Raw genomic sequence first — 27,470 nt, 5'->3', positions numbered from 1 at the left:
GGCCAAATACACAAGAGAGTCACCCTTCCCCACCCTGCCTGTCAAAGAAGCTGTAAACCAACAAGCCACGGCTTCAACTTTGTCTTCGCAGCATGAGGATGTGAGCAATGTGGACACAAGTAAACACCTGTTGAAAGGATGTGGAAACAAACTGCCATTTTGGTCCGTCTTTAAACAATGCATACCTTCATATCGACTGACACCGTGGCTTGATGTGTGAGCATAACAGACAGGGCGAGCATGACCACGCCTACCTCGTGATGGAACAGGTTGGGGAGCTGGTGTGGTTTGTTTCGATTCGCTTGCCGTTGGGCCGCCAAGCTGCAGGCCTGCTGACAGGAACTTGGCACAGCGCAGCCTGATTCACTGTCCTCTTTAGACAAACACTGATGACAAATGTAAATGTTAGCACACACACTTTCAATATAGATTAAAAAAATAAAAAATACAGTTAGAAGAAAAGACAGAGCTGTGGTGTTTGGACACCTGCACGTCATGTGTTGAACACTAACAGCCGTCTTTATTCAGACATCATTTTGTTTTCACCTCCTCCTTTAACAGTTTAGTTCATGACCTGGGTGCAATATCTGGTCCTCGTGAGCAAGTTTCTACAAAACTGTAATCAATTGCTCAATACAGTTCTCACTGAAAAGGACATGAGATCTCTTTATCAATTACTCAACTGCGAAACCATTTCCAGTATTTGTTACTTTACTTCCGTTAAACGACTCCAAATAATCCCCACACATGTGATTTATTAAGCAGAAATAGAAAATGAGACTATTGCGACTATTTCAATGAGAGATTTAAGTAGTCAGCCAGTTCTGGAAGTATGTGCTGACCATCAGCAGCTAGCTTAACGTTAACCCTGATTTCTAAATGTAGGCTTACCAGCAGGTGTGTTAGCAAGCCAGCTAAGAACACACAAAATGCAAATAAAACAACTTTGGAGGTGATTGGTGGATTTGGTGAAGTTGAACAGCGTTGCAGCTTTCTCCTTAACAACTTGTTTTAAAACGTAACAAAACAACTGAAAAAACATAAATAGGCACCACACAGCTCGTCAGACATAATCCAAGTCTCGAGAAATTGATACAAAAGACAGTATTTAATCCATCAATAGCCTTTTGAGCTTGTGCACCCGCTTCAGACGGGGTGCACGCTAACACTTTTAGCTTTGTGGCTACAGTGAAGATTTCAGCTGAATATAAGTACACCCTTTTTTTATCAGTAATGTCTTTTTAAATCAATTTGGGATCTCTGGGGTTTCGCAGACTTGGATCATGCCTGTATGGGGCCATTTTATATTCATTTTTTATCAGTTCATTTTTTTTTTTTAATGGTTTATAGCAAGTTCCCATGTACTTCAGTTGTTTAGGAGAATGCTGTTTGCTGTGAAGCTCCAGGAATGGTTTGTGGACTACGCAACTTCACCCAATGGCATGGGGGTGAGTAGACAATGACTGAATATTCATTTTTGGGTGAACTTCTTTAAAGTTGAGTGTGTTAGACATAAGGATTTGTATACACGTAAAACTGTCTTACTGTGTTTTTCCCTTCTTCACTCATGCTTCCCCACCTTGTGCATCACGCCACTTAGCAGGCAGCCTGGTATTGACAGAAATGCCCAAACTGTTCCTGCTTCCTATTAGCGAGGCATCTCCACGCTCCTGCAACACCCGTTAGCCATTCAGTCCCAGTGTGATGACTTGGCCGGGTTTCACGCCTCTCCGTTTTATAGTTGATGAATAGCTGCAGCAGATGGTTTCTTATCTTTGAAGATTCCAGTAAGACGAGCGTGATGAATCGCTCCAGGCCTTACGCATCCATGGGCCCTCTCACCATCCCCACTGCCATCACGTTGCCCCTCCAGCACCAAAAAAAGAAGCTAAATGTGAACAATATGTAGTCGACTCATCAAGTGCACCTATGAAGCTTCTGCTTTCACTTTTCTCATACCAGCCCCAAAATCTTTAGACATGTCTGTGTTGACACTTTCATTCCATTCCAGCTGTGTAAACGCCAATATGGTCGGTGTTAAAAATATCTATACAGGAACAAAAAAGACAAGAGCTCATCTGGTGCAGTCATTATCCTCTTTACAACACACTCTCATGACAGACTCACATCCACTCTTCACATCAGTCACAACTTCACACAGCAGCAGCTCACAGGAGAATGGGTGCTGGGCGAGTATGAAGAGTGGACCGGTTATGGTAACGAAAGCTTTTAATGCTTTCCTTACAATGTGAATTCTTTGTGGGACTCTTTTTCTCAGATTGTAAATCAGTCCATACCCGAGGAGAGATGTCTCTTCACAATGGTGACATGTGAAATATCTTTGCATGCTCGTGCTGCTCAGTGACATACTGTAGGCTTTATGAGAGATTTAACTTCAATACAGTGCAGAATAAAGATGTACACTCGGCAAAATAAAAAAATAGGTAACCTATTGTGAACCAAAAAGTTTTTCTCTATAGTTTACCTATACCTATAGTACACCAACAGAAGCTCCTCTCTCCTACAGAACCCACTGCACCTGAAACGCCTCTTCAATAGTCCCGCTTTTAATTCTGTGACTTTGTGACATCACACGATGTCACACATTTAAATAATTTATGCCTGGCAGCTAATTTGGCACGTGAGAATCGATTTAGCACAGCAGCTCTGTTGTTGTTAGCGGTGCTGGCTCGGGCACTATGAGCTGACCAATCAGAGGAGACTGGATATTCATGAGGGGGGCCTTAAAGAGACAGGAGCTACAACAGAGCGTTTCAGACAGAGGGGGAATACAGTGCTACAGGCTGGACGCAATAAGAAAACGGATGTGTCTTTGTGAGAACTAAAGCATGTGAGCCTATTCTAGTAGCAACCCAAAATACAATCATGAACCTGAAAATGAGCATAATATGTCTCCTTTAATGCAAAACACTAATGGGATAAAGAAATTCTTTGCTATTTTCTTTTACATATGTAAGACCTTGTCAGTTAAACTACACATTTACTAACAGCGAAATAACATGTCTACTTTCAAAACAAAATATAATGATTATATTATCATCTACATCTACTACTAATCACACATTTAAAATTACATTCAGGCCTATTCAAAAAGTTTATCGAATTAAATTTTTTAAAAATATCCAAAGGAAACTAAACTGTGCTTGGTCTATTTCGCAAAAATTTAACCTGGTATTTGCCTGCTGCATTAGTAAAGTTATTTGCGTGCCAAGTCATCCAAAGCACGTCATCCACCAAATAAATCACATTAAAAGACTTGTCAACAGTCCTCTCAAAATAGATCCCCAAAGTACCTGGTCCATATACCCAATCTGTCGAAGGAACATCAAAATGCAGAGTTGAACATACTCGGGATAGCTGCAATCGTTAACCTCCCGTCACTTGTAGCTTGGACTGAAGATGTGCACAGGACACAGACAGCGGGCCTGAAATAAAAAATAAGAGAAAGAAAAAGCAATATGCATAAAACTTTGATTGGAAGTGAACATGTTTAAAGGTTTGTAGATGTAGATTTCTAGGTGGTTATTAACAAAACATTAAGATGAACAAAATTCTGAAATTTTTATTTAATTAGGGTTATTTATCTTCATGCTGAATAAAATAAAATTACTCAACATCAACCAAGTCATGCTCTATGTTTTCAAACACATTCTTGTCAAATTAATATAAAATTTACAGGTAAGAGCTCATTTGATTGTTAGACATGTGACCAACTTTGCTATTAAGAATGTTTTTAATTCCTCAAACCTTTGAAAGTATATTCTTTTCAGAGACATTTTACAGTCCATTACTCAGTTTTCCATGACCAATGAAGTCATGTTTTAACAGGGTCTCATTTCTCAGATATTTTCCTTGCTTCTAAGAACTGTACGGCCTCACCTGTAGGCTACTTTGTTCACTCACACACACATGATGCAATGTGAAACCATCGCCTATTCACTGGAAAAGGAACGAGGAACTGTGCCACTAAACTGCCTGCAGTGCTGCAGGTGTGAATATCTTGAGTCCTCGCTACCATGATTAATAGCAATGAAATCTGGGACTTCTCCCAACACGAAGCGATCACAATAGCTCTGACAAAGTCAATCAATCCCATCTGTCAGTGCCAGGAGAGAAATGTGATGAGTAAAAAGTGTTCATGGGGCCAGGAGGCTGACAGGACCGCTGATTTATCACAGATGTGCATTTTTGAGACAACAGGCGAACGTTGACTTCAACATTTGGGAAGAATTTTGTGCTATCATGTGGCCATTATAGGGCACACTCAAAATGGTGAACAGATCAGCGTGGGTGTACAAAATACACATGCATGCATGGGTGTGCCTGCATGCATGACTATACACAACTAGTTAGCACACAACCATGTATGCAGATGCACAGACACACCTGTGCAAAACATCCACTTTTGCTCAATACTCACAGACAGTGGTGAAAGAAGGATTGGGGTCATATACGTAGACTTAATTGCATTTCCACACTGTAAAAAATACCCCAATACAAAGAAGTCCTTCATTCAAAATTTTACTTAAGATTAAGAAGTAGCAGCAAAATGTACCAACATCATTGTTGCATGTAAAATGGCCCCCTTAACACAATCTTATTATCTGATTATTATACACATCATATTACATTACAGGGGTATTATTATTAAGTGTAATAGCTAAACATTTTAATTGCATATATATTTACTCAAGTACTGTACTTGCTTCATTACTACTAGTACAATTTTGAGGTTCTTATACTTAACCTGATGATTTCATTCAGAATTCAAAGCCACTTTATACTTTATACTAAAGACTTGTTCTTCATCCTCTACTTTTTCAAGGAAAATAATGCACTTATCCACTACATTTATTTGACAGCTACATTGCACTGTGAGATTATTAATACAAAATAAACAAGTTATAAATTATGATGTATAATTATAGATCAAGCTAGCCAGCAGTGTAAAGTAACTAAAATTAGCCCAACTTTACCAGTATTTCTTGCACATTAATGCATTAATAAATATAATCCAGTAATATATTTCATTCTGAAATGGGTCATTCAGCATAATAAGTATTTTTCCTTCTAGTAATTATATCTTCAGGCTAATACTTAAATACTTTTACTTAGGTGTAAGAAGTACAATGTTTGCCTCTGAAGTTGTTGAGTTTGTGTCTTTAAGTAGTAATAGCCAGATAAAGTACAAGTACCATAAAATAAGTAATCTACTTCTAGTGCTGTACTTCAGTAAATGTACTTGTTACTTTCAACCAATGAACAGTTGCATACACACTCAAACAGAGCAGAGACATTTCAAGACAGTCGAATGAACTTGCTTCTTCAGCTGTTTTTTTATCTTATTTGACAGAGCATCAACAGAGTTGTTGAGGTTAATTTTGGCTCACATAATCAGAGGACATATCAAGAGAAGCAGTTGTAGCGGTTTTGACATGCACCACACACATAAAGACACACACACACACACATACAACCATCTCTTTTAACTAAGTAAATTCTTCAGAATTTAGCAACCTGAACAGTTTAGGTGTTATTGTGATTGAAGAAACACTGAATTTACTTTACAATAAAAGTAGTAAAACCATAACGCAAAAAAAAAAATACTGTTACAAGCAGTCCTGCATTCAAAATTTTGTACTAAAATAAAAGTACTAGCATAAAAAAACCCCTTAAGTATCAAAAGTAAAAGTACTTACATTACATTATAGTCCAGATGATATGTGACAAATTTGAGGTGAATCGTTTTCATAAAAGCATGACACTTGGTACGCTTGTACAGTTTGGTGCCCTAAACATTTTCAGAGATTTCTTTTTCAGGAACGCCCTGATCACATTCACACAGTTACCCATTCACACCTGAAAGCTCCTTAGCACAACGACAGTCTCATCTGTCGGCCACTGGAGCAGTTGGGGTTAAGGGCCTTGCTCAAGGGCACCTAATGAGGGTGGGGCAAGCCCTGCCAGTCTGTGGATTAGGCCACCACTGCCCCCCAATATGACCTCAGCAACTTGTGTGTGGCAGTTGTGTGATTGAGATAAAAATGAGGTTAGGTAAAACTGGAGACCATCTGTCAGTGGGATCACACCTGCTGTGACATGAATAGTGCAGTGGGACAGATAACATTAGATAAGTGAGTTTGGTGAAAAAAAGGGAACTATACCATGTTTAATGTTGTACATTCCCTGTTCTGGTCTGATTAGAGGAATCCTCATTTCATTGGTGGATTGTGTGGGGTAGTACCAGGGCGCTGGTTCTACTGTTGAGCCGGGGATGAGTCTGCCTACAGGTGGGAGATTGAGCATCTGGTGACCTGGTGCAGCCAGAACAACCTGGAGCTTAACGCTCTAAAGACAGTGGAGATAATCGTGGACTTCAGGAAGAACCCAGCCCCACTCGCCCCTGTCATCCTGTGTGGCTCCCCAGTCGACTCTGTGGAGTCCTGCCGCTTCCTGGGCACCATCATCTCCCAGGACCTAAAATGGGAGCTGAACATCAGATCCCTCACCAAAAAAGCTCAACAGAGGATGTTCTTCCTGCGGCAGCTGAAGAAGTTCAACCTGACAAAGACGATGATGGTGCACTTCTACACTGCCATCATCGAGTCCATCCTCACCTCCTCCATCACCGTCTGGTACACTGCTGCCACTGCTAAGGACAAGAGCAGACTGCAGCGTATCATACGCTCTGCTGAGAAAGGTGATTGGCTGCAACCTTCCATCCCTTCAGGACCTGCACAGCTCCAGGGCTCTGAGGCGTGCAGGTAGGATTGTGGCCGACCCCTCCCATCCCGGTCACAGTCTTTTTGACACTCTCCCCTCTGGCAGGAGGCTGCGGTCCATCAGGACCAAAACCTCCCGCCACATGAACAGTTTCTTCCCCTTTGCAGTTGGGATCCTTAACAAGTCCCGGGACCCCCACCCCCACTGACACTGACACTAACTCTTGCACTCTGGCACTCAAACCCATCACCGCCCTTGATATCTTTGCATTACATTAATGTAGAATTTGTACATCTTTTATTTTTCATATTTTTTAAATATTTTTTCTTTTTAATATTTATTATAGTCACTGTTTGTTTATTGTTTATTGTCTTCTATGTATGCACCTTATTCACCTAGACAAATTCCTTGTTGGTGTAAAATCCTTCTTGGATTCTGAGCCCCCCAAAGATGCCATGGGCCAAAATCAATGAGACATTGAGGGAGGAGGTGCCTATTTAAAAACCTGTTGAAGCCATTCAACACAGCTCCGGTTTAGAGGGAGGTACCTGAAGGGAGGAAAAGGAGAGAGCAATGCCACAGACTCATAGATGGCTCAGCTAGAGTACCTGTAAAAGGTAACCAGTTTCGACAACCCATATCATATTTTGCATACATATATATCAGTCTTTCATAGCCACAAATAGATACATTACCTCATTGCTATGCATTCACAGAAGCTGTTTTGAGTGCTTTGCCAGGGAATACGTCTGTCTGTGAACACATTTCACTGTCAATGTGATAGCACCATAACTGTGCAAGATGCAGTCATGAAACTTTACAGGTGTGTAGTTGAGATCAAAATGAAGGGTGAGTTGGAAGAAGGGTGTTGGGCCGACCTATGATTACTGAGAACTCCTGTAATAATGTAGTAATAACGACTGAGTACTTCATGGGTCAACGTGCTCATGAATCGTGGCTGGTGTGTTCCCATTGGAAGACACTCTCTAGTTTCCTTCTCACTATCTAACAGAATTCAGCATTAACTGTTCACCTGAACAGTTAATGATGTTGCATATGGTATCATTGTAATCCTTGACCATCAAAATATAGATACAGACATCACCTTTTCTGTGTTATCATGTTTGGTTCAGGAGATATTATGCAAAATAAATCATTTACTTATCTGGGAAAGTAGAATGGCTGGCCTGTGGCTTTTTTGCGATGTCTCCATCTCTGAAAATGTTCAGGGCCCCAAGTTGTGCAAGTGTACCAAATTTCATGCTTTTATGAAAAAGTGATTTTTATTTTCAACAATCTGAATTTGTAACTAGTAACTACATTTATCAAAAATGTAGTGGAGTAAAAAGTACATTATTTACCTCCAAAGTGACATAAATTGACAAAAATGAAAATTGTACTAAAGTACAGTACTTGAGTAAATGTTCCAGCAATGCAAATACATTCAACAGATGATGATTTACAGAGCTGATTCATTTATGGAGGCACACTAATGCAATAGTTATTAACGGCAGTATTAATAAAAGTTTAGAACTGGGCCTAGTAGCATTATTGCTTTCTCCTTCATATTCCCTGAGTGGAGATTAGGGGAAACAGAGCGTGCTGTTTACAGTTTCCTCTCTAACGTTTTCTTTTACATGTAAATCCTCATTTCAGTCTTACTAACAAACACTTTAAATGGCATTGTTATGGCATTCAAACCAATTATGTTATTATGGCTTGTTATAATGCGATTACAGAGCTTGATCCCAGTGATTGTCTCTTTAAGAAGCAGTGAGAGTGAGAGGAGGTGGTGCGGTTTCACACCCCGGGGTGGGAAACATGGGCGGGGCCAGCGACCGCTGACTGACAGCCGCTCAAAGGCTCTCCAACTCCGCGGTGCGCGGAGAACCCGGAGCGACCAATGAGGTTAGAGCTCGACCCGCCCATCAAACCACAACAGCCAATCACGGTTAACCATGGGAGGACCCTGGAATCGCTGTTGTGCATCCAACGTGGGACTACCCAGAAAAAAAGGAAAAGTAACTCAAGTAAGGAAAAAACTCATGGTGGTGCTGCACGGTCGGTAGGAGAGGGGGGGACACTATTTTGCTATTAATCGGATCGTCGAGATTTTGTGACCACAGACTCAACCTGATAAGCTGTCGGTTGAGGTCTTCTTGGACGGACTGTGTGTTTCAAAGTTGGATTTTACTCGACTGGAGCCGTGAAGTGCTGGAGGGGGTTCGGACGATATGCAGCGCTCGCCTTGAGAGACCAACGCTGGAGTTTTTCGGCACTGCTCCTGCGGGTCTTAACTCAGCTCACTACACCCTCAGTTTGTAGTGAACACTTCCCAACACAGTCAGAAGTCACTGTGGAGCCCCTGTGTTAAGTTTGAAACTGTTTTTGCTGCGTTGAGCAACAGTTATTTCTGAGAGCTATCCGGGCTGTCCTTTCACCGTTGCACGTCTTCAAACATGTCACCAGTGGCAGGTACAAGTAGTTTTTGAATTGAACTTGAAGGCGACATCAGTTCGCTTCAGCCTGCTGCGGCTGGTTTAATCTGTGAATCACCTTTGATTTTTTTAAGCCCGCGTCGGACACCAGAGGAGAAAGTTGGACTGGGAACTTGTGTCCTAAATGACTGTTTCAGGGATGGAAAACGTTGAACTGCGCCACAGGTGCTTGAACTAGCCTCTGCATTAACAGAAGACATTGAACAAAAGGCGTCCAGCCTCCACAAGCCACAATAATACTCCAGTTTGTGGGTACGAGGAGAGAGAGCTCGGCGGCCGCGCTATTAAAACTGGATACAAAATGGCGGCGTCCCTGGGACGATTTGGATATGTTTCTCGTTGTGTTTTTTATTTAATTCTGTCGGTCGAGCTGTTAATCAGTTATGGATTGAGTTCGGACCTGCCCTGTGCCCTCAACTGTACCTGCGACGGGGATTCAGTGGACTGCAGCAGTCTGGAGCTGACAGCTACGCCTCTGGACCTTCCAGTCCGGACTGTTTCCTTGTAAGTAAAGCGCTTAGTTGCCCCCAGCCTATTTATTGACCAGTCCATAACGGGCTCACAATGTTTGTAAAGAGGAGAAAAGTGTATTATAGCGCACAGAAACTTTTTTTCCTCAGAAGCAAAATAAAAAGCCTTTCTGCAGTGGACCCCTGTTGTTCTCCCGAGGAATCCCGTCCGAGGAGATTATTGTGGTTGTGCTTTGACTTTATTATCTATCAAGCGTAATAAGACCAGCTGTCAGAGTAGTCCATGTTTATTCCTCCTTCATAACACTAACTTGCGAGGGAGTGGAGTTTTTAGTCGTATAATTAAACTCGCTCTCGTTTTGCTGGGGGACCTCCTGTTACCCCATTAAAGTCCCCGCACCCTGATGGAGTAAGCACCACACCAGCAGCTCTGTGAGCCCACACAGTCCTGGCACATCACGCTGTAACTTGATTAGGATTGTTTGTGCAATTCCTGATTCAAGTTTCACCTCGTCTTTCACAACGGGACAACATGCAAAATGGTTTCTTAATTGAATTGACTGTGGGCCATGTGTGGTATTTTAGTTCCAGTTGTCTGTTCCAACCTCGTTTATTGATGCTGTCCTTGTTTAAACAACGTATTTAATCAGGCTTGCTGACTTGGTGTAGTGAAAACTGCAAGAAGAGTATTCTGTGAGTGGACTGCGTTTATTTAGGTGTGCAGTGCCTTGCTCAAGGGCACATTGAGAAATTGCAGAGAGTAAAAAGGACTCAACTTAAAATTGTGTTCAAAAACTCTCACAGTGTGCCAGAATTGCCACTGAAAACATTTTTCCACCACCAAACTCCTACTGTAATATATCTTGATTTAATATACTTAAAAAATTGGATTAACTCTAAGAAGTGTAATTTGATCTCACAGGCCAGTCAGTAATATAAAAATGTGTTGGTGTTTCCAATGTTAGAATGAACAAACTGTCCCCTCAGGGTGAGTAAACTAATAAACCCAAACATGTCATAACTAATAAACCTCTGCTTTAGTCACTCAGATTCATGACAGGTATTACCCTAATTCCTGTTTGTGTGCTGCTTGCTGCAGTTCACAAATCACATTTCTTGTAAATTAAGAATTATCCCCGGGACAAGACGGACAACAGTTGAAACCCTGTCTGCCAGCTCATTTAGGAAATGAGCCAATTTGGGGCATTTTTCATGGAACATCCTCCAATGTTTGGGGAACTTCAGCACTTATTAAGCTGAATGACACAATTATTTTACCGACAACACAGCCCTCTGTCCTCTCAATCAACATTTTGGCTCTCGGCTCAGAATATTGTAAACACTGTGTCCAATGGCAATTTAGCATCCTCGGTGAAAATTAGGCGTCTTGCTACAGATTTTTCAGCATCTGTTTGTGTTGCTGGGAATGTGAGGTTAAAGACCAAAGACCCAGAGACTCCTCTGGCTCCCAGGTTCCTGTGTTAGGCGCTTAATCTTCCCCTGGGAAAGTGAGGAATGCAACTTTTAAAAAAGTCCTCTGAAAAACATGAATAACGGCACTTGTACCCGGGTAGCCTCATTGCCCTGAAGCACCACTTAGTCAAGTTCAAGTGCAGACGCTGTTTATCATGCATGTACGCAGACACACACTGCTCTTCCTGTCCTCTGTGACAATGGACAACTACTGTGGGACAAATGTCCCCTCTGAAACAGCTGCTCTAAACCTTTTGGGTTTGCATAAAGACAGGGTCCTGCGTTCCAAGTCTACTTCTACTGTCTCAGCCAAACCTTATCGGTCAAGATTTAAGGACCCGCAATCATGTTGTTTTCAAAGGGAATGGCTTTATGGCTCTGGATTATCTTTCAGAAAACACCTAGGTTGCATATTTCCACACCACTTGAGATAGTCACATTATGTTGGCAGGTAACTCAAAGGGAACCAGCTCTGTTTCTCCAGGCTCTGTAAACGAGCCAGATTAGCTGATGATTACTGTAAACCCAAAGAGGCAAGTACGGACAATTTCACTTGTGGCCCAGTGTGATCCCATTGTAAAGTCCCCGACACCAAAGGCCAGTCCACTTGGTGAATTGTGTTGTGGGTTGAAAGTTGTTTAATTTTAGAGTGCTGCCTGTGTGTGAGAATGTGGGTGTTGTTAATGAGAGACAAACGGGGGGCTGTAGTATTGATGCAAATGACAAGTGGGTATAGCAAAGGTTATAATATATTACAACAGTAACACTTGTGTCTTGTTGGTAAAGCTGACTGAGAGCACCGTGGTTTTAAACCAAACTGCATTTGTCCATCTCTACCTTCAGGCGTCCGAGCCAAGTGAAATCAGTGTGGAATCGACTGTCTCTGTTATGTTTACCCCAGGGAGGGAGCAGCAGCAGCAGCATTTGTGTTGGTTGCGAGGACAGCATTCATGGTGTCAGTAAACACAAGCTTTCCTCCCTCCATGTCTCTTCCACATGATGTAGATGGAAGGCTCAAAGGAATATCTCAATAACCCGAAACACCTGTAGGATTCCCCTGTTAAACAAGTAGCTAAAACAGGTCTAACTGCAGTTGTTAATCAACAAAAATCCCCCCAAATTAGTCGTACGGGTGTTTTCAGTACTTACAGACTTTTTAAGTCCCCTATGTTCTGCTTTACTGTCTAAAATAAAAGTAGTTCAAGCAGAGGACAAATCCAGCTAAAGATACATGGAGTTTTCCCACCCTTTTGTGTGGGTGAAGAGGGATTGCGCTGTCATGTATTTGTTGCAATTATCTTTATACAGGCTCTTCAATTGGGTTTACAGTAATGATTGCAGCAGTAGTACCTCAGGACCTGAATTTATACGGCAGCTCAGAGGGAAATAATTCTTAAGAGAGTCATCACATCTCCACCAGGATGAAGTAGCATCGCTGAGCTTTTAGGAGGTTTTTTAAAAACATTTTTTGCCAAGGAAAATGCCAAACTTTTTAATTATGATAATATCAAGCTTCCTTTTTTAACAATTTTAAAATGGCTATGGCAGAAAGAGGGCCTACTCAACATGTTCTTGCAAATACTGTGTGTAAAAACAAGAAAATACCTTTGCAAAACCACAATTGCCTAAATGTCACAATCTCATTGAGTACAGACTCATAAAGAAAAAAAAGGGATTCTGGTTGATATATAGTGCTAGATCAAACTGGTGTGAGACTTTGGGAAAAAATGAATTTCTGACTATTAGCTGAGGAGAAGTAGCTTCTGATGCTCCTGATCAACAGCTTAATGACAAGAGGAAATGATGATTAATATCAGACAAGTGGCATTAAGTGGGTGCATGAACTTCATTATAAACTTCCACCTCTCGCTCTGACAAAGCACTGTTTTGAGTCACCTTCAGGGCACGTTGTAGGGGTAATTCTGGAAACCTTGGTGAATGTGAATGTCAAGGGGAGATGGGTGGCTAGAGAGTAGGTGCTGGCAGTTTTTCCAGTAACAGTCCTAGCAGTCCCGTAGCAGTGGGGCCAGGGAAAAGCCCTAATGCTTTCCAAAATAATCTCCCTTCAGGACCCTGATTTGAGTAGTCCCCTGTGAGGAAGCAGCCTTGATGAGGAATCAAAGAAACAAGCATGTTGGCACATTGTGGCAGAGCTGACTGAGCTAACAGAGATGGTGAAGGACTGAGGGGAGCTAGGTTTGTGTGGGAAGATAATCTATTAATTGTGAACTATTAAACAAATAACAAACTATTTTTAATAATCAATCATTTTGAATAATTTTTGAGAGAAAAGTCAAAATTCTCTAATTCCTGCTTCTGAAAAGTGAATATTTTCCAGTTTCTTAACTCTTCTATGTCAGTAAACTGATTATTTTGGGTTATAGATAAGACAAGACATTTGAGGACCCCATCTTATGCTTTGGGAAACACTGATCAACATTTTTATCAATTTTCTGACATTTTATAAAGAGTAGCTGTTGCTTCTTTAAGGCCTCAGCAGTCGTGACAAACACGTCCTCTGCTGTTTTACATCACTGTGCCTAACATTTAAAAAAACTGGCCACCAGTCTCAGATGTTTATCCATTATTTCTGATTGATAAATAGCCCTAACAACATTCAAAGCAACTTTACTCTCACACAGTCTCATATTTCCTCTCAGGAGTGGTGCCTTATCTTATTTGCAGCCACGATAATGTGTATAAAGAGCATTTCTGCCCACAGTGCCACAGGCGTAATGGGGTTTTGCAAGTAAAAGACAGCATGGAGATCAGTGTGTTAGGCTAAGATTGCTGTGGTTGGGTAGAGATAAGGCAGACACATGGCATCTGTTTGCCAGTGTCCTGCTGCTTTGTCCATGTTAGACTGTGATTTTTCTTATTCTTACAGAAAGCTACAGTTGTTGATGGGGTTTGTCTTTATTTTTTACTTGACAATGATGAGTCCCTGCATCACCAGCTTGTAGCAACCCTAGTGTGATGCAAGATGAAGCCTGATCTTGAATGGTCCCCTTTGTAACCAAGCGTTTCCCAAGTGGTTTCCCAAGTTTCCCAATGTGCTGGTCATAATGCACGCCAAGCGTTCTGCTGCGACGCAAACCCCAAGCCTAAGCGTTCAACCTCACAGTACAGCCTTATTGGTAAACACCACCCCCAGCAGTTGGTTTTGGCTGCTGCCCTCAGGAAATGGGTTTGTGTCGGTGGTTTCCTGGCAGGGGCTGGGAGCTCAGCTTGGCTGGTTGTGGATTGGTCTGCAGAGGGTGGGGCTGCAGATCACCTGGCCTGGGGGGGAATACAAGGGGGAGTTGGGGGGACATTTTCCACCCACTGCATGGAAGTGTTTTGTCAATGTCACGGTCTGCTGCCTTCAGGCTGGTTGGTTTAGTTGGTGAAAGTCCTGTCAGTGGTCAGAAACCTCAACCACTGTCACACATGTTATAACACACTGAGAAAAACCAGAGGAAATGAAGCATTACAGGACGGTCTGCTCGTATGTCACACACTGTCAGACACAACTCCTTTGTCTTTAGGGACCGTTTTACTTGATTTAACCTATGAATGAGCATGCAAAAATGATTTACCATATTAGGAGCATGCTTGCCCTTGGTGCGGTGTTTCTGTCATGGCCATTGCTGCTGTTAGTAAGTTTGAACTTGAACTAAATGCTTCTTCCTTTGCTTGAACAGGTTCACAATTCAGCAGTTGGGGCAAAGATGCAGCAACAGCAGCAGGGCTCAGCCACTTGTGGTTTTTCGGGCATTTCTTGCTACGCAGCCTTGTAATCTTGTGGTATTGGGAGTGATTATACCAAGTTGTTGTTGTTTCTCTAGCCTTGTGACTCCCATGTCCTCTGGCGGATATTTTAAAGTCAGACTCGAGATTTTGGAGGAGTTTAAGATGATATTATCACTGGTGCTGATTTTTATCAGCCGCTCTTCACTTTTTCCTCCCTTATCAGGCAGTTTGGTGTTTAAGTTGGATAGTAAAAGGGAGTTCCTGTAGGGAAATTTAAAGCGGCAATACTCTTTTAACAGGTCGAGATGATTCATGCAAAACATTAGCAGTGAACAAATTAGGAAGGAACAGCTAAGGTTGAGCCCCTACTCTAATAACAACAGATAAAGTCTGACATTAACATGAAGATATGGAGTGAGCTCATGGCCTCGCTCTGGCTTTAATGACAATCAAACAGCTGCTGCCACAAGTCATTCTGCAGGAATCCAGTCAGCAGAATAGATGGCCCTTTTGTGAAGACACTTAAGGGCGCCAAGTTTTTTTTTCCACCTTTCCCTCTCCCCCGAAGTCGGTGTCTACAAAGTGGGCTTGATCGATGAATCATCTGCGAATTCTCTACATCTGGTAAGAGTTTGGGAATCTGGAGAGAATGTTAGGAAGAAAAAAGCGTGACTTGGACAGAGAGGGAGAGGTGCTGTGCAAGTGAAGCAGCTTCTACCCAGAAAACAGGCAATACTTCGAGAAGTGAGGCTTTGAGTGCGAAGTTGGGCCAAACACTTTTTTCAACCCCAACCCCCCCATACTAGCCTCTGTACTTTTTGATACTGCTGAAAGAAAAGGAGCATCAGAGCTTCACTGTCTAGACTGCCAAACATTCACACACAATTATAATTTAAAGATAGCACAGTCCACTACTTAGGCACTCGTTTCAGCACTGGCTGGAGTGTAATTATTGCAGAATTTTACTCTGCTAGTTTAATAAACAATGAGTAGGAAAAAAATTGACTAACGATCCTGTCTTTTTCTTTGCTTTGAAGTTAAGAGGTCAGCTGTCTGCACAGTACTAAAACAATAAAGACACATACAGTACTTATGTTTTTCTTTCAGATTAATTGGGGGACACTCATTTCCTTTTTCTCATAATTAAGTAATCTGGCGCCATTTGTAAGAAATTGTTATCATGCTAGTGTAAAATGCAGGAGCATGATCGTGTGTGTGTATGTGTGTGTGTGTGTGTGTGTGTGTGTGTGTGTGTGTGTGTGTGTGTGTGGACAATGTGTGCACATAATTGTATATGGTGTTATTGTGCTTCTCGTCTGGAGAAGTCCATGCTGGCGTCATTGTTCATGCAGTGCCTCGAGCGAGTGCAGACCCTTTTTTCCCAACCTTCTCCCTGTTTGTTTGGAGTGCCCCGCTCCATCAGCCCCAAATGGCGGTGCACATGGCCCCAAGATGTGGCCTGCCTTCCTGCTTCGGAAAAACTTCAGAAACTGAGTCACGCTCCGAGTCTGACTGATTTCAAAGGCTGGAGCGACTCCTTTGTTGAGTTGTGCGTGTGTGGTTGGGGGCGGTGGGAATCTGTAATGCAAATGGTGAAATATGCTGATCCCATCAGCGCTGCAATTCTCTGATCCTGCACCTAAGTTCTCCTTCACCCTCTCAAAAAATATGGGTGTTTCAGTCACATTTTAACTCTTCACATTTATCATTATTATCGCAAATCTTGTCGGTCAGGCTATGCTTTTAACCTTGTCAAAGTTGATAAGATAGTGGCTTTGTTCTGCCCGTTTCCTGCCTCTGTTTGACTGGTGTGTAAAATGGAGGCCTGGAGCTGGTGTTAGCTTTGTGTACACTCTCACTGTAGTTGCCTGGCTATAAACTGGCCGTTAATGACAGGAAGAGTGGTGTGTGTGTGTGTGTGTGTGTGTGTGTGTGCGTGTGTGCCCGTGTGTGTGTCTGGCCCTCAGACACTCAGGTTATTATTTGACTACTTTTATGATGCTCTGAAATCAACCACATTAAAGGGCCTTTGTCTCCCAGCTGGACTACAGAAGGCTCATCACTGACATCACTTCACACTTTGAGCGAGCAAAGTTCACACCGCATTTATCCGCGATAGAAATGAGGAAGATAATGATGATGTATCTCTGTATGTGTAAGTCCCCGCTCCAGTCCTCCCTCCCTGTATCTCCCCTCTCCCACACACAGACCGTGTGCTGACTTACAAGCATAGTGTCATATGCGATGACATCACTCCTGTACTCCCAGCTTTCCACAACTCCCACAGCACCCATAACACAGCTATTTTTTAAAGCCGTTTAATGAGTTTTATATGTCAGATCAGCTACGTGATCTAGCAGTGAGGGTCTACTGCAGGCTGTTTTACTTCCTAGACAGTTTGCTTAGTCAGATAGATCTTTAATGAGTTTATCATATTGTGTTTTGAAGATTTATCTCCAAGGAAGGCTCAGATTGAAGCAAATGTTTCAGATTGCTCACACATCCCTCCAGTAGTTGGCTGATCATCAGCTGATACAGTGGGTTGTTTTTGTAAGGCTATAAAAAGTAAAAATGCCCTTCATGAGTTAATAATGTCACAAGTAACATTTCAAACAGTCCAAAAAGTTGGTCACATTAATTAGTTGGTTACACATTATAATGATAGAGAGAGGAGAAAAGCTCTTTGTTGCAAAAGTGTTGTTTTTATACTTGATAGATAATTAATCAATGATCCAAACAGTCACATCACTTTTTTGTAGTGATTAACTAACTGACTGATTATGACACCTCTTCAGGGCAACAGGTGGTTGGTGATTATCATAATATTGTGTTTTAACCCTGCATTTGGGCCGTCCGTCACGTTCCACAGAGAGCCTTTATCCTCCTGATGTTAAACAGTCTCTCAGTGTTTGTGGTTATTGTTTGTTACGTGCGGGGAGGCGTTTGGGTGGTGGCTGCTGGGTGAGGTTGGAAGGTGGGAGTGTGACTGTTTCTTTATCCCATACCAGCTCTCGTTCCAGCTTCCCTCTTGTTTCGTGTCCCTCCAGTTCTGCTGTCAGAAAAAAGGTTATGCTGACCTTTCTGCACACTGATGGGTAGCAGATCGCAAGGAACCACTTGAAATGTTGGCTAGTGCAGTTTAGAATAAATGGTAAATGTTGAATAGGGCCTGTTTTTTTTAGATTTTTGGAATATTCATATTTAACTTTGATGACTTCAGAGGTACTTTGTGCTGAATGGAGGCTGATAGGTCTGTTACAATAATTACTTTGGTTGGACAATATATTGTCCCAGGAAATAACTGCTATAAAAGTTATAATTGTAATGGAAGACCATTTTATGCCGCTGTTATAGTGTTAATATAATAGCATAATAATCAAAGTACACCCTTTCAGAGAACAATTAACTTTTAAATCTTAGGAATATTCAGACATTGAAATTGGCATCTGAAACAAATATTAAAATATCCCTCAATGAATAAAAGTAAACCACACAACCAAATCATTAAATAAACTCGGCCCTCAGGCTTAATTTACAGAAATTGCATGTGAATTGCATGCTGTGACTACAAGAGTAATAACATGATCATCAGTTTTAATATTCTCAATAAATAGTCTTTGATAACCATGGATAATTTAATAAAGTTTTCAATGAATGTACAAAATGCTCACCTGGCTGCAGTGCACCAGTCAATACAGATTGCATTCAGTGGGAAAATTAGTACTTGGCTCAACATGCATCCTCAAATTATCGCGCACTTTCTTTGGTTAAGTACCTGGCAGAGAGTGCTTTTGATTTTGATCCCGCTGACTAATGTCAAACAGTCCTGCCCTTTTGTATAAACTAGTTGTACCACACAATGGAATGCTGCTTTTGAAGCATTAAGACAAACTGCTTTGTAGTGTTTGCCACGGTTAATCACAGCGACTGTTCCCATCTTGATCATACATCCTTTTCCGGTCGGTTAAATCGTGTGATGCAAACTAATAGAAGCTGTTGTGCCATTGCTGGTTTGTTCTCTGCAGCCAGTGCAGAGTTTGTCTGGTTGTGTGGGCAGTTCTCCTCCGTCTCTGTATGTCTGTTTCTGCTGGTCACATCTGTCAAAGTCAAGAACTCTAATGACTTCTAGGCTTCTGATCGCTGCTCGGCAAACTCTTCCAGAAACGGCATGATTGTAGGGTCACTTTCTGGAAAGCATTAACAACGCTTAGCAGTGGAGTCCCACCCCTGCCACCCACCTCCTCCCAACCCCTCCTTTCACAGGAGGGAGGGGGGAAGGGAGAGGGAGAGGAAGGGAAACCAGCGTTATCATCATCGGCTCATACAGTAGGTGTTAAAACACTGTGAAACTTATCTAATCTGATAGGGAAGAAATAAATCTGGCTGACTGAGATGGAGAGAAAAAGAGTTGAGTTGTGTAAACACCATAGGTGACTGAGAAAGAGGCACATGCATGCTTGTGCTCACTCACAAAGGACCAGTTTTATTTGTTGCCGTGGCCTTTAGCACCAGTACGGCAGGTTTAACTCTCAAATGTGACTTGCTTTTTTTGTTAATCGTCCCTTTGTTCTGTTCTGCCCTGTTCTGTCTTTTAAGGTTTGGCTTTCATGCCTGTGGATATATGCATAGCCAATTTCCTCCACCTTTTTAAATGCTAAAAAAAAGCTCTTTGTGGAGGTTGTGTTCCTGGATATATCTTTATTTGCTTGTAATGCGAAGTTCACTAGTAAAATTCCTTGACCTGTTTTGTGCCTGAAGCAGGTTGACAAAAACTAGTGAATGCTCTTCCAGTGCTCTCCCAAGTTCATCTTCTCTGAGCTGTGCGTGCGTGTTTGAATATACGTACCCCCGGGCAGAGGCGGCCTATAGGAAAGCTGTGCGATTTTTTTCACTTAACTTCACCATAACGAGGTAATTGCCTCCTGTTGCAGGGGACGACAATTTAGTGATCTGGGCCACAATGGGAGGTGCCCCAGTAAAATGATCATAAGACAGACACACATGCACACCTCCCCTGTCAGACCTGCGCCTGCAGGGCAGACACATGCTGCTATTATCTCGTCACACACACACATGCACACAGGGAGAAAGCTTTGGGGAGGGAGGCTGTCATTATCTGCAATCGAGCACAGAAGACAAGAAAGGGAAATCTGTCAAGTTAGACAGAGATGAAGATTGATGGGAATAAAAATTGGAGTGTGTATGATGTAAAGCAATAACAGTCTTTGCTTGTGGTATTGAACTATTCCCACTTTTTCTAAAGTAAAGAATCAATGACATGAAGCAACAGCCCAAATACCTGCTTTCTCCTCACCCCCACAGCGGTCTTTTAAGACCACGATGGGACAAGAGGACGTGGAATGTGTTGCATCAGGTAAAAAGTGTCCCCAGTCTCTGGGAATAAGCGGCCATCTCTCGGCAGGCCTGTGAAACATTCCTGGGCCGTCTCTCACGTCTGGACAGAGGGATGGAGGGGCGGGAGGCAGGCGGCTCGGAGCTGTGGGCTCCCTTTGTCTCCCCCAGCCTAACCCCACCACACAAACACAAACAGCACTCTCACTGTAGCCTCCTCTCTGCCAACAGGCCGGCCGCATGCCAGCCAGCCAGAAGGTGTGTGTGTGTGTGTGTGTGAGAGAGTGTGACAGAGATAGCACTTGTTTATGCGTGAATTAAATTTGATTCATATGGCCTGGGAAGCTCAATCTGAAATGCAGATGTGTGTTAGGTGTGCACGCACCCACACACCCCTCCTTCCCACCCGCGCTCTGACGGTGGTAACGCTATATCACTGGACAAATCACTCTAATAAGCCTCCGCACAAGTCAAGTGCCAGCTATTAAATACACTGTTAGCCTAAAGTGCAAATTGACTGCTGCAGATGAATAGCCTGTGGGTTATGTTTGGAAAGTGAGCCAGGAGAAATAGGCACTCTGTATCGATAGTATTGATCGGGCCCTCCTTGAAGGCCGGCTGAATGGATGTACTTCAGTGTTTCCAGGCATACTTAATGTGGACGGATGAGGCTGTTTGTCAAATGGGAGAGATAATTGTTGTTATTGATCAGGATCCTTATTTGAACTACAGAACAATGGCTTTGAGAAGTACTATAAAATATATCAAAAATATTGCTGATAATTTGATTGTTGATGTTCTCCCCGTCTTCTCTTAGGCTGATATGGATTTGAGCTACATTTTTATTCATATCTTCTTGTCTTCTTTTTCAGAAATCTTGGCCACAACAAGCTGAGCACCATCAGCGTTGATGCTTTTGACAACCTTCCCAACTTGAGAGAGCTGTGAGTAGGAACCAACAGAATACATACACATGATTTCCATTGAGGCAACAGAGAGCAAGCCCCTTGATACTTTATTACTGACTTGTTAGTCTCTTTATCTCTGCTTTGAGTGCTAAACTCTGAATATAATTTAGTTTAACTTTTAATCTAGCGCTAAAATGATTAGTTGATCATTGCATCAGATTTGCTGCTTTTCTTTATATTTACAATAGTAGATGAAGAGTCTTTGATGGACAAAATAAGCAATTTGAAGACATCAGGGGTGAAATTGTGATGAGCATTTTTCATATTTGGCATTTTATAGATTAAAATTATTAAAGATTCAACATTCAACAATGTACTAAAATTGCCAACATAATGTGAAGAAATAACACTTTAGAAATTATGACTTTATGTATTGTGTTGCAGAGATATCTACTGAAATTAGCATGCTAACCAGCTAGCCCCTGTCCCATGTCAGTGGTGTAAGCACCATCACTCTCCCGGTGCACCGAGCTGCCAGCCCGGACTGCTAGCTGCATGGCTATCTAAGCTAACTAGCCAAGGGCTGCTACAGTTAGCAGCAGTTAGCCTTTACTCCGGTGATATGCTGTTTTGAGAATGAATTTGACAGGGGGCCAATTCTTACGTATTGCACCTTTTTAATCGATTGATCTTGAAAATAATCTGCAAATGAATCAAAATAATCATCAGTTGCAGCCCTATCAAAATGTCACTTGCAATACCTTTTTTTATCAATGACTTAATTCTGACTAACGGATGCCACTCTACTTCCTAGTAGCATCCTCGTATGTGTCGCCTTGAACTAAGTCCAATTGAGAATAAAGTGGTGGTTTTCTATATTAAGCCTCCCCTTCACCACCCGATACTGTGGCCAACGCTGGCCTTGTAAATATTTTATACGGTGAGGAGAGGGCTTGGCTCTGTGTCACTCAGCGCCAGTACACAAGACACATACACACACACACACAAGCTAACTGATGATACACACACTGGTGACATCTTTGGCAGGCCGGCCAGTCAGTCATACGCTCCTCGACATCTGTTTTACTCCCATGTTATTTTTGGTTTTTAAAAGGATGACTTGCTACTTGCTCTGCGGCAGACGTGACAAGTTGCGTTTGAAACCTTTTGATTTATGCAAGGTTTGATTGAATTTAGCCTCCTGCGATGGAGCGTGTGGAAAAGCCCCAACAACACGGTGGCATCTCAGCTGGCGTGTTTATTTGTGTAGAAATGACAACTTCACTAGCATTGCAGCTTTAGTTTGATTCAGGCTCTGTTTTTGTGCCTGAATTAAAGATTTAAAATAAAAAAAATTACCATTTTATTTTCACCAGTAAGGCTACTAAATTTCTTTCCTGTGCTTTTGTCAACTACTTTGAAAAATGCCTCCTAAACTCTTAGCAACATATCAGTTTCTTTGTTTTTCCTTCAGGGCACAGTTTTGTTCTCTAACCTGCAACTGTGTGTGTGTGTTTGCCACTTCTTTCAGGCGGCTGGACCACAATGAGCTGACCTCCATACCAGATTTAGGACAAGCTGCTCCCAAGATTGTATCTCTCTACCTGTGAGTACCCCCCGCACCCCCCCACCCCCCACCCCAACCCCACCTCCATTCACTGCTTAACATGGTACCAGAGTTATCTGGCTTTCTGTTACTGTATTCTTAGGTCAGTGGCCTCTTTGAAATGCTCTTGAAATAGTCCCTTGACGTCTGTGCAGGGTTAATATGTCTTTGCATCTGAGAAGTAATACTGCATTAATGTGAAGTTGGCAATGAATGCAACCCTGTTACTAGATCAAACTAGATCAAAAATGAGCTCTGAGCAAATACGGAGCTCTGTCTCGAGCAATTAGTATGTGGTCACGTAACTGACTAGTCTTATTAGCTGGCCATGAGCTCTTGACTGCAGCGAGTGGTGCTGGCTGCCTGAGAGTTGGCTCGTATATAGTTCCAACTTGGTTGCTCCCAGTTGTGAAACTGTGCCTGTGGGGACTGCCTGCACTGGCATCTCACTGGAGATTTACTGCCCTATTTGGGAAGGGCGTGTGTGCGCTTGTGTATGTCACAAACGTGAGCTCAGTTCTCCATCAACAGTCTCATTTTTACACTGTTGAGGCAAGAAAGTGTTGGTTTCATAACTTTAGTCATGTTGGAATTGATTGTGATAATACAGGTGTTCATATACTTTTAGTAGTTGGAAGTTACATTTAATTCTTCAAGTCTTTAAATCATCTCAGTACTGAAACTTTTCTGTGTTACGATGGTAATCAAGAAAGGCTCCAGGAATGTGAGGCCCTCAAAACAAATGCAGTATGAACAAAATAGATGGCAGTTCTTCTTGGTATGTTTCAGATTCTGCACACGCACACACACACACACACACACACACGGGGGGGGGATAAGTCAAACCGTGACAGCGTTCCACCCATATCATCTGTTGGGTGGACTGTTGTTTTCCAGCGTGCCATAGTTTTTTCCCCTCGTGCGACCAGGGGAACATTCTTACATCTCACTCAACCTGAAACAAGAAAGTTAAACCCCACTAAGCTGGTCCAGTGCTAACCATTAGCTTCACTCTACATATGTTCTTTCACACCTTGCTAGCATGCTGGCTGACTGACTAAAGCGCGCAGCTGCAGGTTCCCGTAACGTTGGTCATGGTCGTGTCATTGCTGGTGGTGAGCTTTGTGGGAGTCACACCTACGCCTCTCCCTGTGCGTCATCTGTCCACCTCTCAGAATTCATCATGATGCATTAATGTGGTCAGAACATGTCTGTAATCTGTGAACAGTTAGTGAAGATTAAGCAAACCTGACATCTGTTCAAATTTGTCATGTTTCCAAAAGGTTTGAGCTGTTATTGTGTGTGTTTTCAAACTAGATGTTTATGGTTTAAAACAATCTCATGTTCACTTTGCTTTTGATACAAAACCGATCAGAGCAAGTTCACCTTTACTTGAACAAACTATGCAGTGTCGCAGCCCCTCCAAATGATTGGGGTGTCTTTTTTTGGCCTGACTTGAAGCCTGTTGCTAGGGGAAGGCCTGTAGGCCTGGTGGGAGTGGAGGCTGGAGGGAGGGTCGGATCTTTACAAAGCCACACAGCTGAAGTGAGGGCCCGCTGAAGCACTTGCAGCTGCAGCTGTCAGTCACATGGCTTACAGTAAAATGGGTGACAGTGAGAAGGGGAGGAAGGATGAGAAACTAGGGAGGGTGGACGGGATGGGGGATGTGAATAGTGTCAGATCAGGGTGACATCACTACATAGCGAAAGAGGAATGGTTGAGGAGAAGTAGTGGAGGAGGCAGCAGAAGGGCACAGAGAGGCAGAGGAAGCAGAAAAGGAGAAGCGATCGGTGAGCTCATGCTCAAGGATATTCCCAAATGTAAATCCAACGCTCTGCGTTTCCCCTGCCAACTACAGAGCCCTCTGAGTGTGAGAGTTTCACTGTATGTGCCCTGGCAGAGGCAGCACTGGAGACTGTAGGCAGTGATCCTGTGCCATTGGTTGAGATAGTCTGGAATGCTGTCTGACTACAAGTTTGTGTGAGACAGTGGGTTACACACACACACACACACACACACACACACACACACACTAAAGAACGGACTGAGAAAAGACTTTCAACCCCCCCATCCAACGGTCTCCAAAAGGGCCCATCATATGTGGTTGCTACTGTCTGACTGCCTGTGAGTCCTGGAATATATCAGTTTGCCAGTTTGCACTGTCTGATGGAAATCAGTTAATGATGTTTGAAGAATAACACACATTAAATAGCTCAAGGAAATTGCAAGTTTCCAGGATTTCTGTCACTAAATGTTCAGTTAAATTAGGGCTGGGCGACATGGTCCTAAAATAATAGCGCAATATTATTAGACTATGTAGCAACAAACTATGTATTTTTTTTAAAATCTTCCTCTTTATAAATGGTCAGACTGGGCAATGAAATCAAATATCCCCATATTTTTGACCAAATACCTCTTTAAATCCTGTGATGTATTAGAATAAGTAGAACAGTTTGGTAAGGTCAGAAACCTACATTACTTCATTGTAATGCAGCTTTTAAACCCATGAAAAGATTGCTGATGAGTTATCTTTGCAAAGATAATCATCAGACTGTATCTAATCAGCACATGGCTATTCAGAGATATCTGATTCACAGTCTTTAAAGTTTATACTTGATGACTTCAGTCCTGTGGGAGCACGGTATACACATTTATAAAGAATTATGGTTATTATTAGAATAAAGAGGAATAGATTAACTAAGAAGGGAAAGGTGAGTGTGCTGTGTTTTTTCCAGCTTCCTTTTTTCTTTCTCTGTTCTGCTTTCTTCTTGATCCCTTGCCTGGCAGAGAGATTACCTTTCTTTTGCCTTTTTTTTCCTGCTTACTGTTGCTTTGATCCCTTCCCGATAGTTATCAATTGGTTAGATGTCAATCAATCAGTCAAACCAGTGCTCTACCTTAAATTGTCAACAAGAGTCACCTAAAAGGTCCCACTGAACTAACCGGGCTCCCACAGTCCCACAGTGCGCTTGGCAAGCCCACTGGCATTCCTGCAGACTCCCAGAATGCCACAGCAGGGTAGCAAAAAAACAGCAACAAAAAGTTTTAAAAACACATTGTCACAGTGACAGCAGAGAAGCACAAACTTTCCCATTGTTTTCAATGAACATCAAAGGGATCCATTAAAACAGCTCAAGATAGAAATCATATGGCCCGCTGGATGATCTGATTTTGAAATAATTCTCCTTTTGTCCCAACGGCCAGCTTCAAATGGGAAAGGCCAAACAATCGCCCCCAAAGATGACACTGGAAACGGGAGAATGGGCATGCTAGTGTAAACCGCTGCTGCACTTTCCATACATCAAAAGAAGTGTCAAAATGAGCCCGGCTCATGATAATCAGATGGTCAATGGGGCAGGGTAATGAGATTTGGAATTAAGTGGAATGGAGGCGAATAAGACCCCTGGACATCAAAGGGAACAAGAGTGAAGCCAGCTCCTCTTTATCAGAACTGTCCCCGGCCGTATGATAATCACTTTTTATAAACGCTACTATTGTATGTGTGGACTTCAAACACACTGAGCGCCGCGGCTTTATCTGTCTCTCACGCAGCTGGGCTCTGACTGTGGGAGGGAGCGAGCAAGAAGGGGGAGAGAGGGAGACAGGGGGAGAGAGAGGAGAGGGAATTTGGTTGGAGTGGTGGAAGGGAGAGCAGGGCGAGAGAATGAGTGAGAGAGGTCAACCTCTCCCACCAGTTTGAGACTGATCTGTTTTTCCCAGCAAAGGTCACCAGCTGTTGACCCCACCTCACCCCTTCATCCCCCCCCTCCTCCCTTTACCCTCCCAAATCCTTCCCTCTGTCCCTTTTGCTCAGGCTCACTGTAGCCACTGTCTGTTGCTCTGTCCCGTGTGTGTTTGTTATTTGTATAGTGTGTGTGTGTGTGTGTGTGTGTGTGTGTGTTTGCCCAGGCGTGCTTGCTTGGCTCATCCTTAACCATTTCTGCCACTGTTTATTCAGGTGGGATGCTGTGGTGTGACCCCTCCTTCTCTCAGACACCAATAAATGTGTGTGTGTGTGTGTGTGTGTGTGTGTGTGTGTGTGTGTGTGTGTGTGTGTGTGTGTGTGTGTGTGTGTGTGTGTGTGTGTGTGTGTGTGTGTGTGTCCATCTGCTGGCTGAAGGCTAGAAAGGAAGGAGGGACTGACCTTGTTTTGACGAGTTTGACTGGTGGAACACCTGCTCTGTCTCTTGCTCTTTCTGTCAAACACACTCATACACACACACTCCATCCTAGGAAGTGAACTCAGAATAACATTGCTGGGCTTTAATTTAGAATAAAGGAGTGTTTTGAGTTTTCTTCTAGTGCTGCCACACTTTCTGTTAGTCAAGTGAGTTGATCTTAAGATAAAACATTTAGTTAACCTGGTATTTGTGATGCTGGTCGCTGCCTGATGTGTCAGCTTCCTGCATCTTATGTAAATGTACTGACAAGGGGAAATCCATGCAGGTCATCAGATTTGAGCAAAATAGATCCCAAATGGTCAGCTCCATGTTGGAAATGGGGCTTAAACACAGGTCCTTGGTGCGAGAGACCATGTTGGGAGGTCAAGAAAGAGCTAGAGAGAGTTTAAACTGAAACTTCATTTGGTAATTGTTTGATGTAATTCGGTGCTTTTCTCAGTTTTATCTGTGAAGTGTTTATACCTGCTCTCTCTGTGCTTTTATTATTAAGAGACTTAATTTGATCC

At 42.6% G+C, this 27,470-nt stretch overlaps 1 protein-coding gene across 1 annotated transcript in view; it reads left to right on the top strand.

Annotated features, from left to right (window-relative positions):
* The first annotated feature begins 8,828 nt into the window (after positions 1 to 8,828).
* lrig1 (leucine-rich repeats and immunoglobulin-like domains 1) overlaps positions 8,829 to 27,470 on the top strand; it is a 36,842-nt gene continuing 18,200 nt past the window's right edge. The window contains exons 1-3 of the mRNA XM_073468829.1: positions 8,829 to 9,746; positions 21,142 to 21,213; positions 22,709 to 22,783. Of these exons, the coding sequence (XP_073324930.1) occupies positions 9,544 to 9,746; positions 21,142 to 21,213; positions 22,709 to 22,783 (350 nt within the window). The 5' untranslated portion in view covers positions 8,829 to 9,543. The remainder of the gene's footprint in view (positions 9,747 to 21,141; positions 21,214 to 22,708; positions 22,784 to 27,470) is intronic.

The sequence above is a fragment of the Pagrus major genome, chromosome 6 (genome assembly GCF_040436345.1).
Source record: "Pagrus major chromosome 6, Pma_NU_1.0".
NCBI classification, from domain to species: Eukaryota; Metazoa; Chordata; class Actinopteri; order Spariformes; family Sparidae; genus Pagrus; species Pagrus major.
Note: the sequence above shows the minus strand (reverse complement) of the source record. Positions and strands in the feature narration are given on the sequence as shown.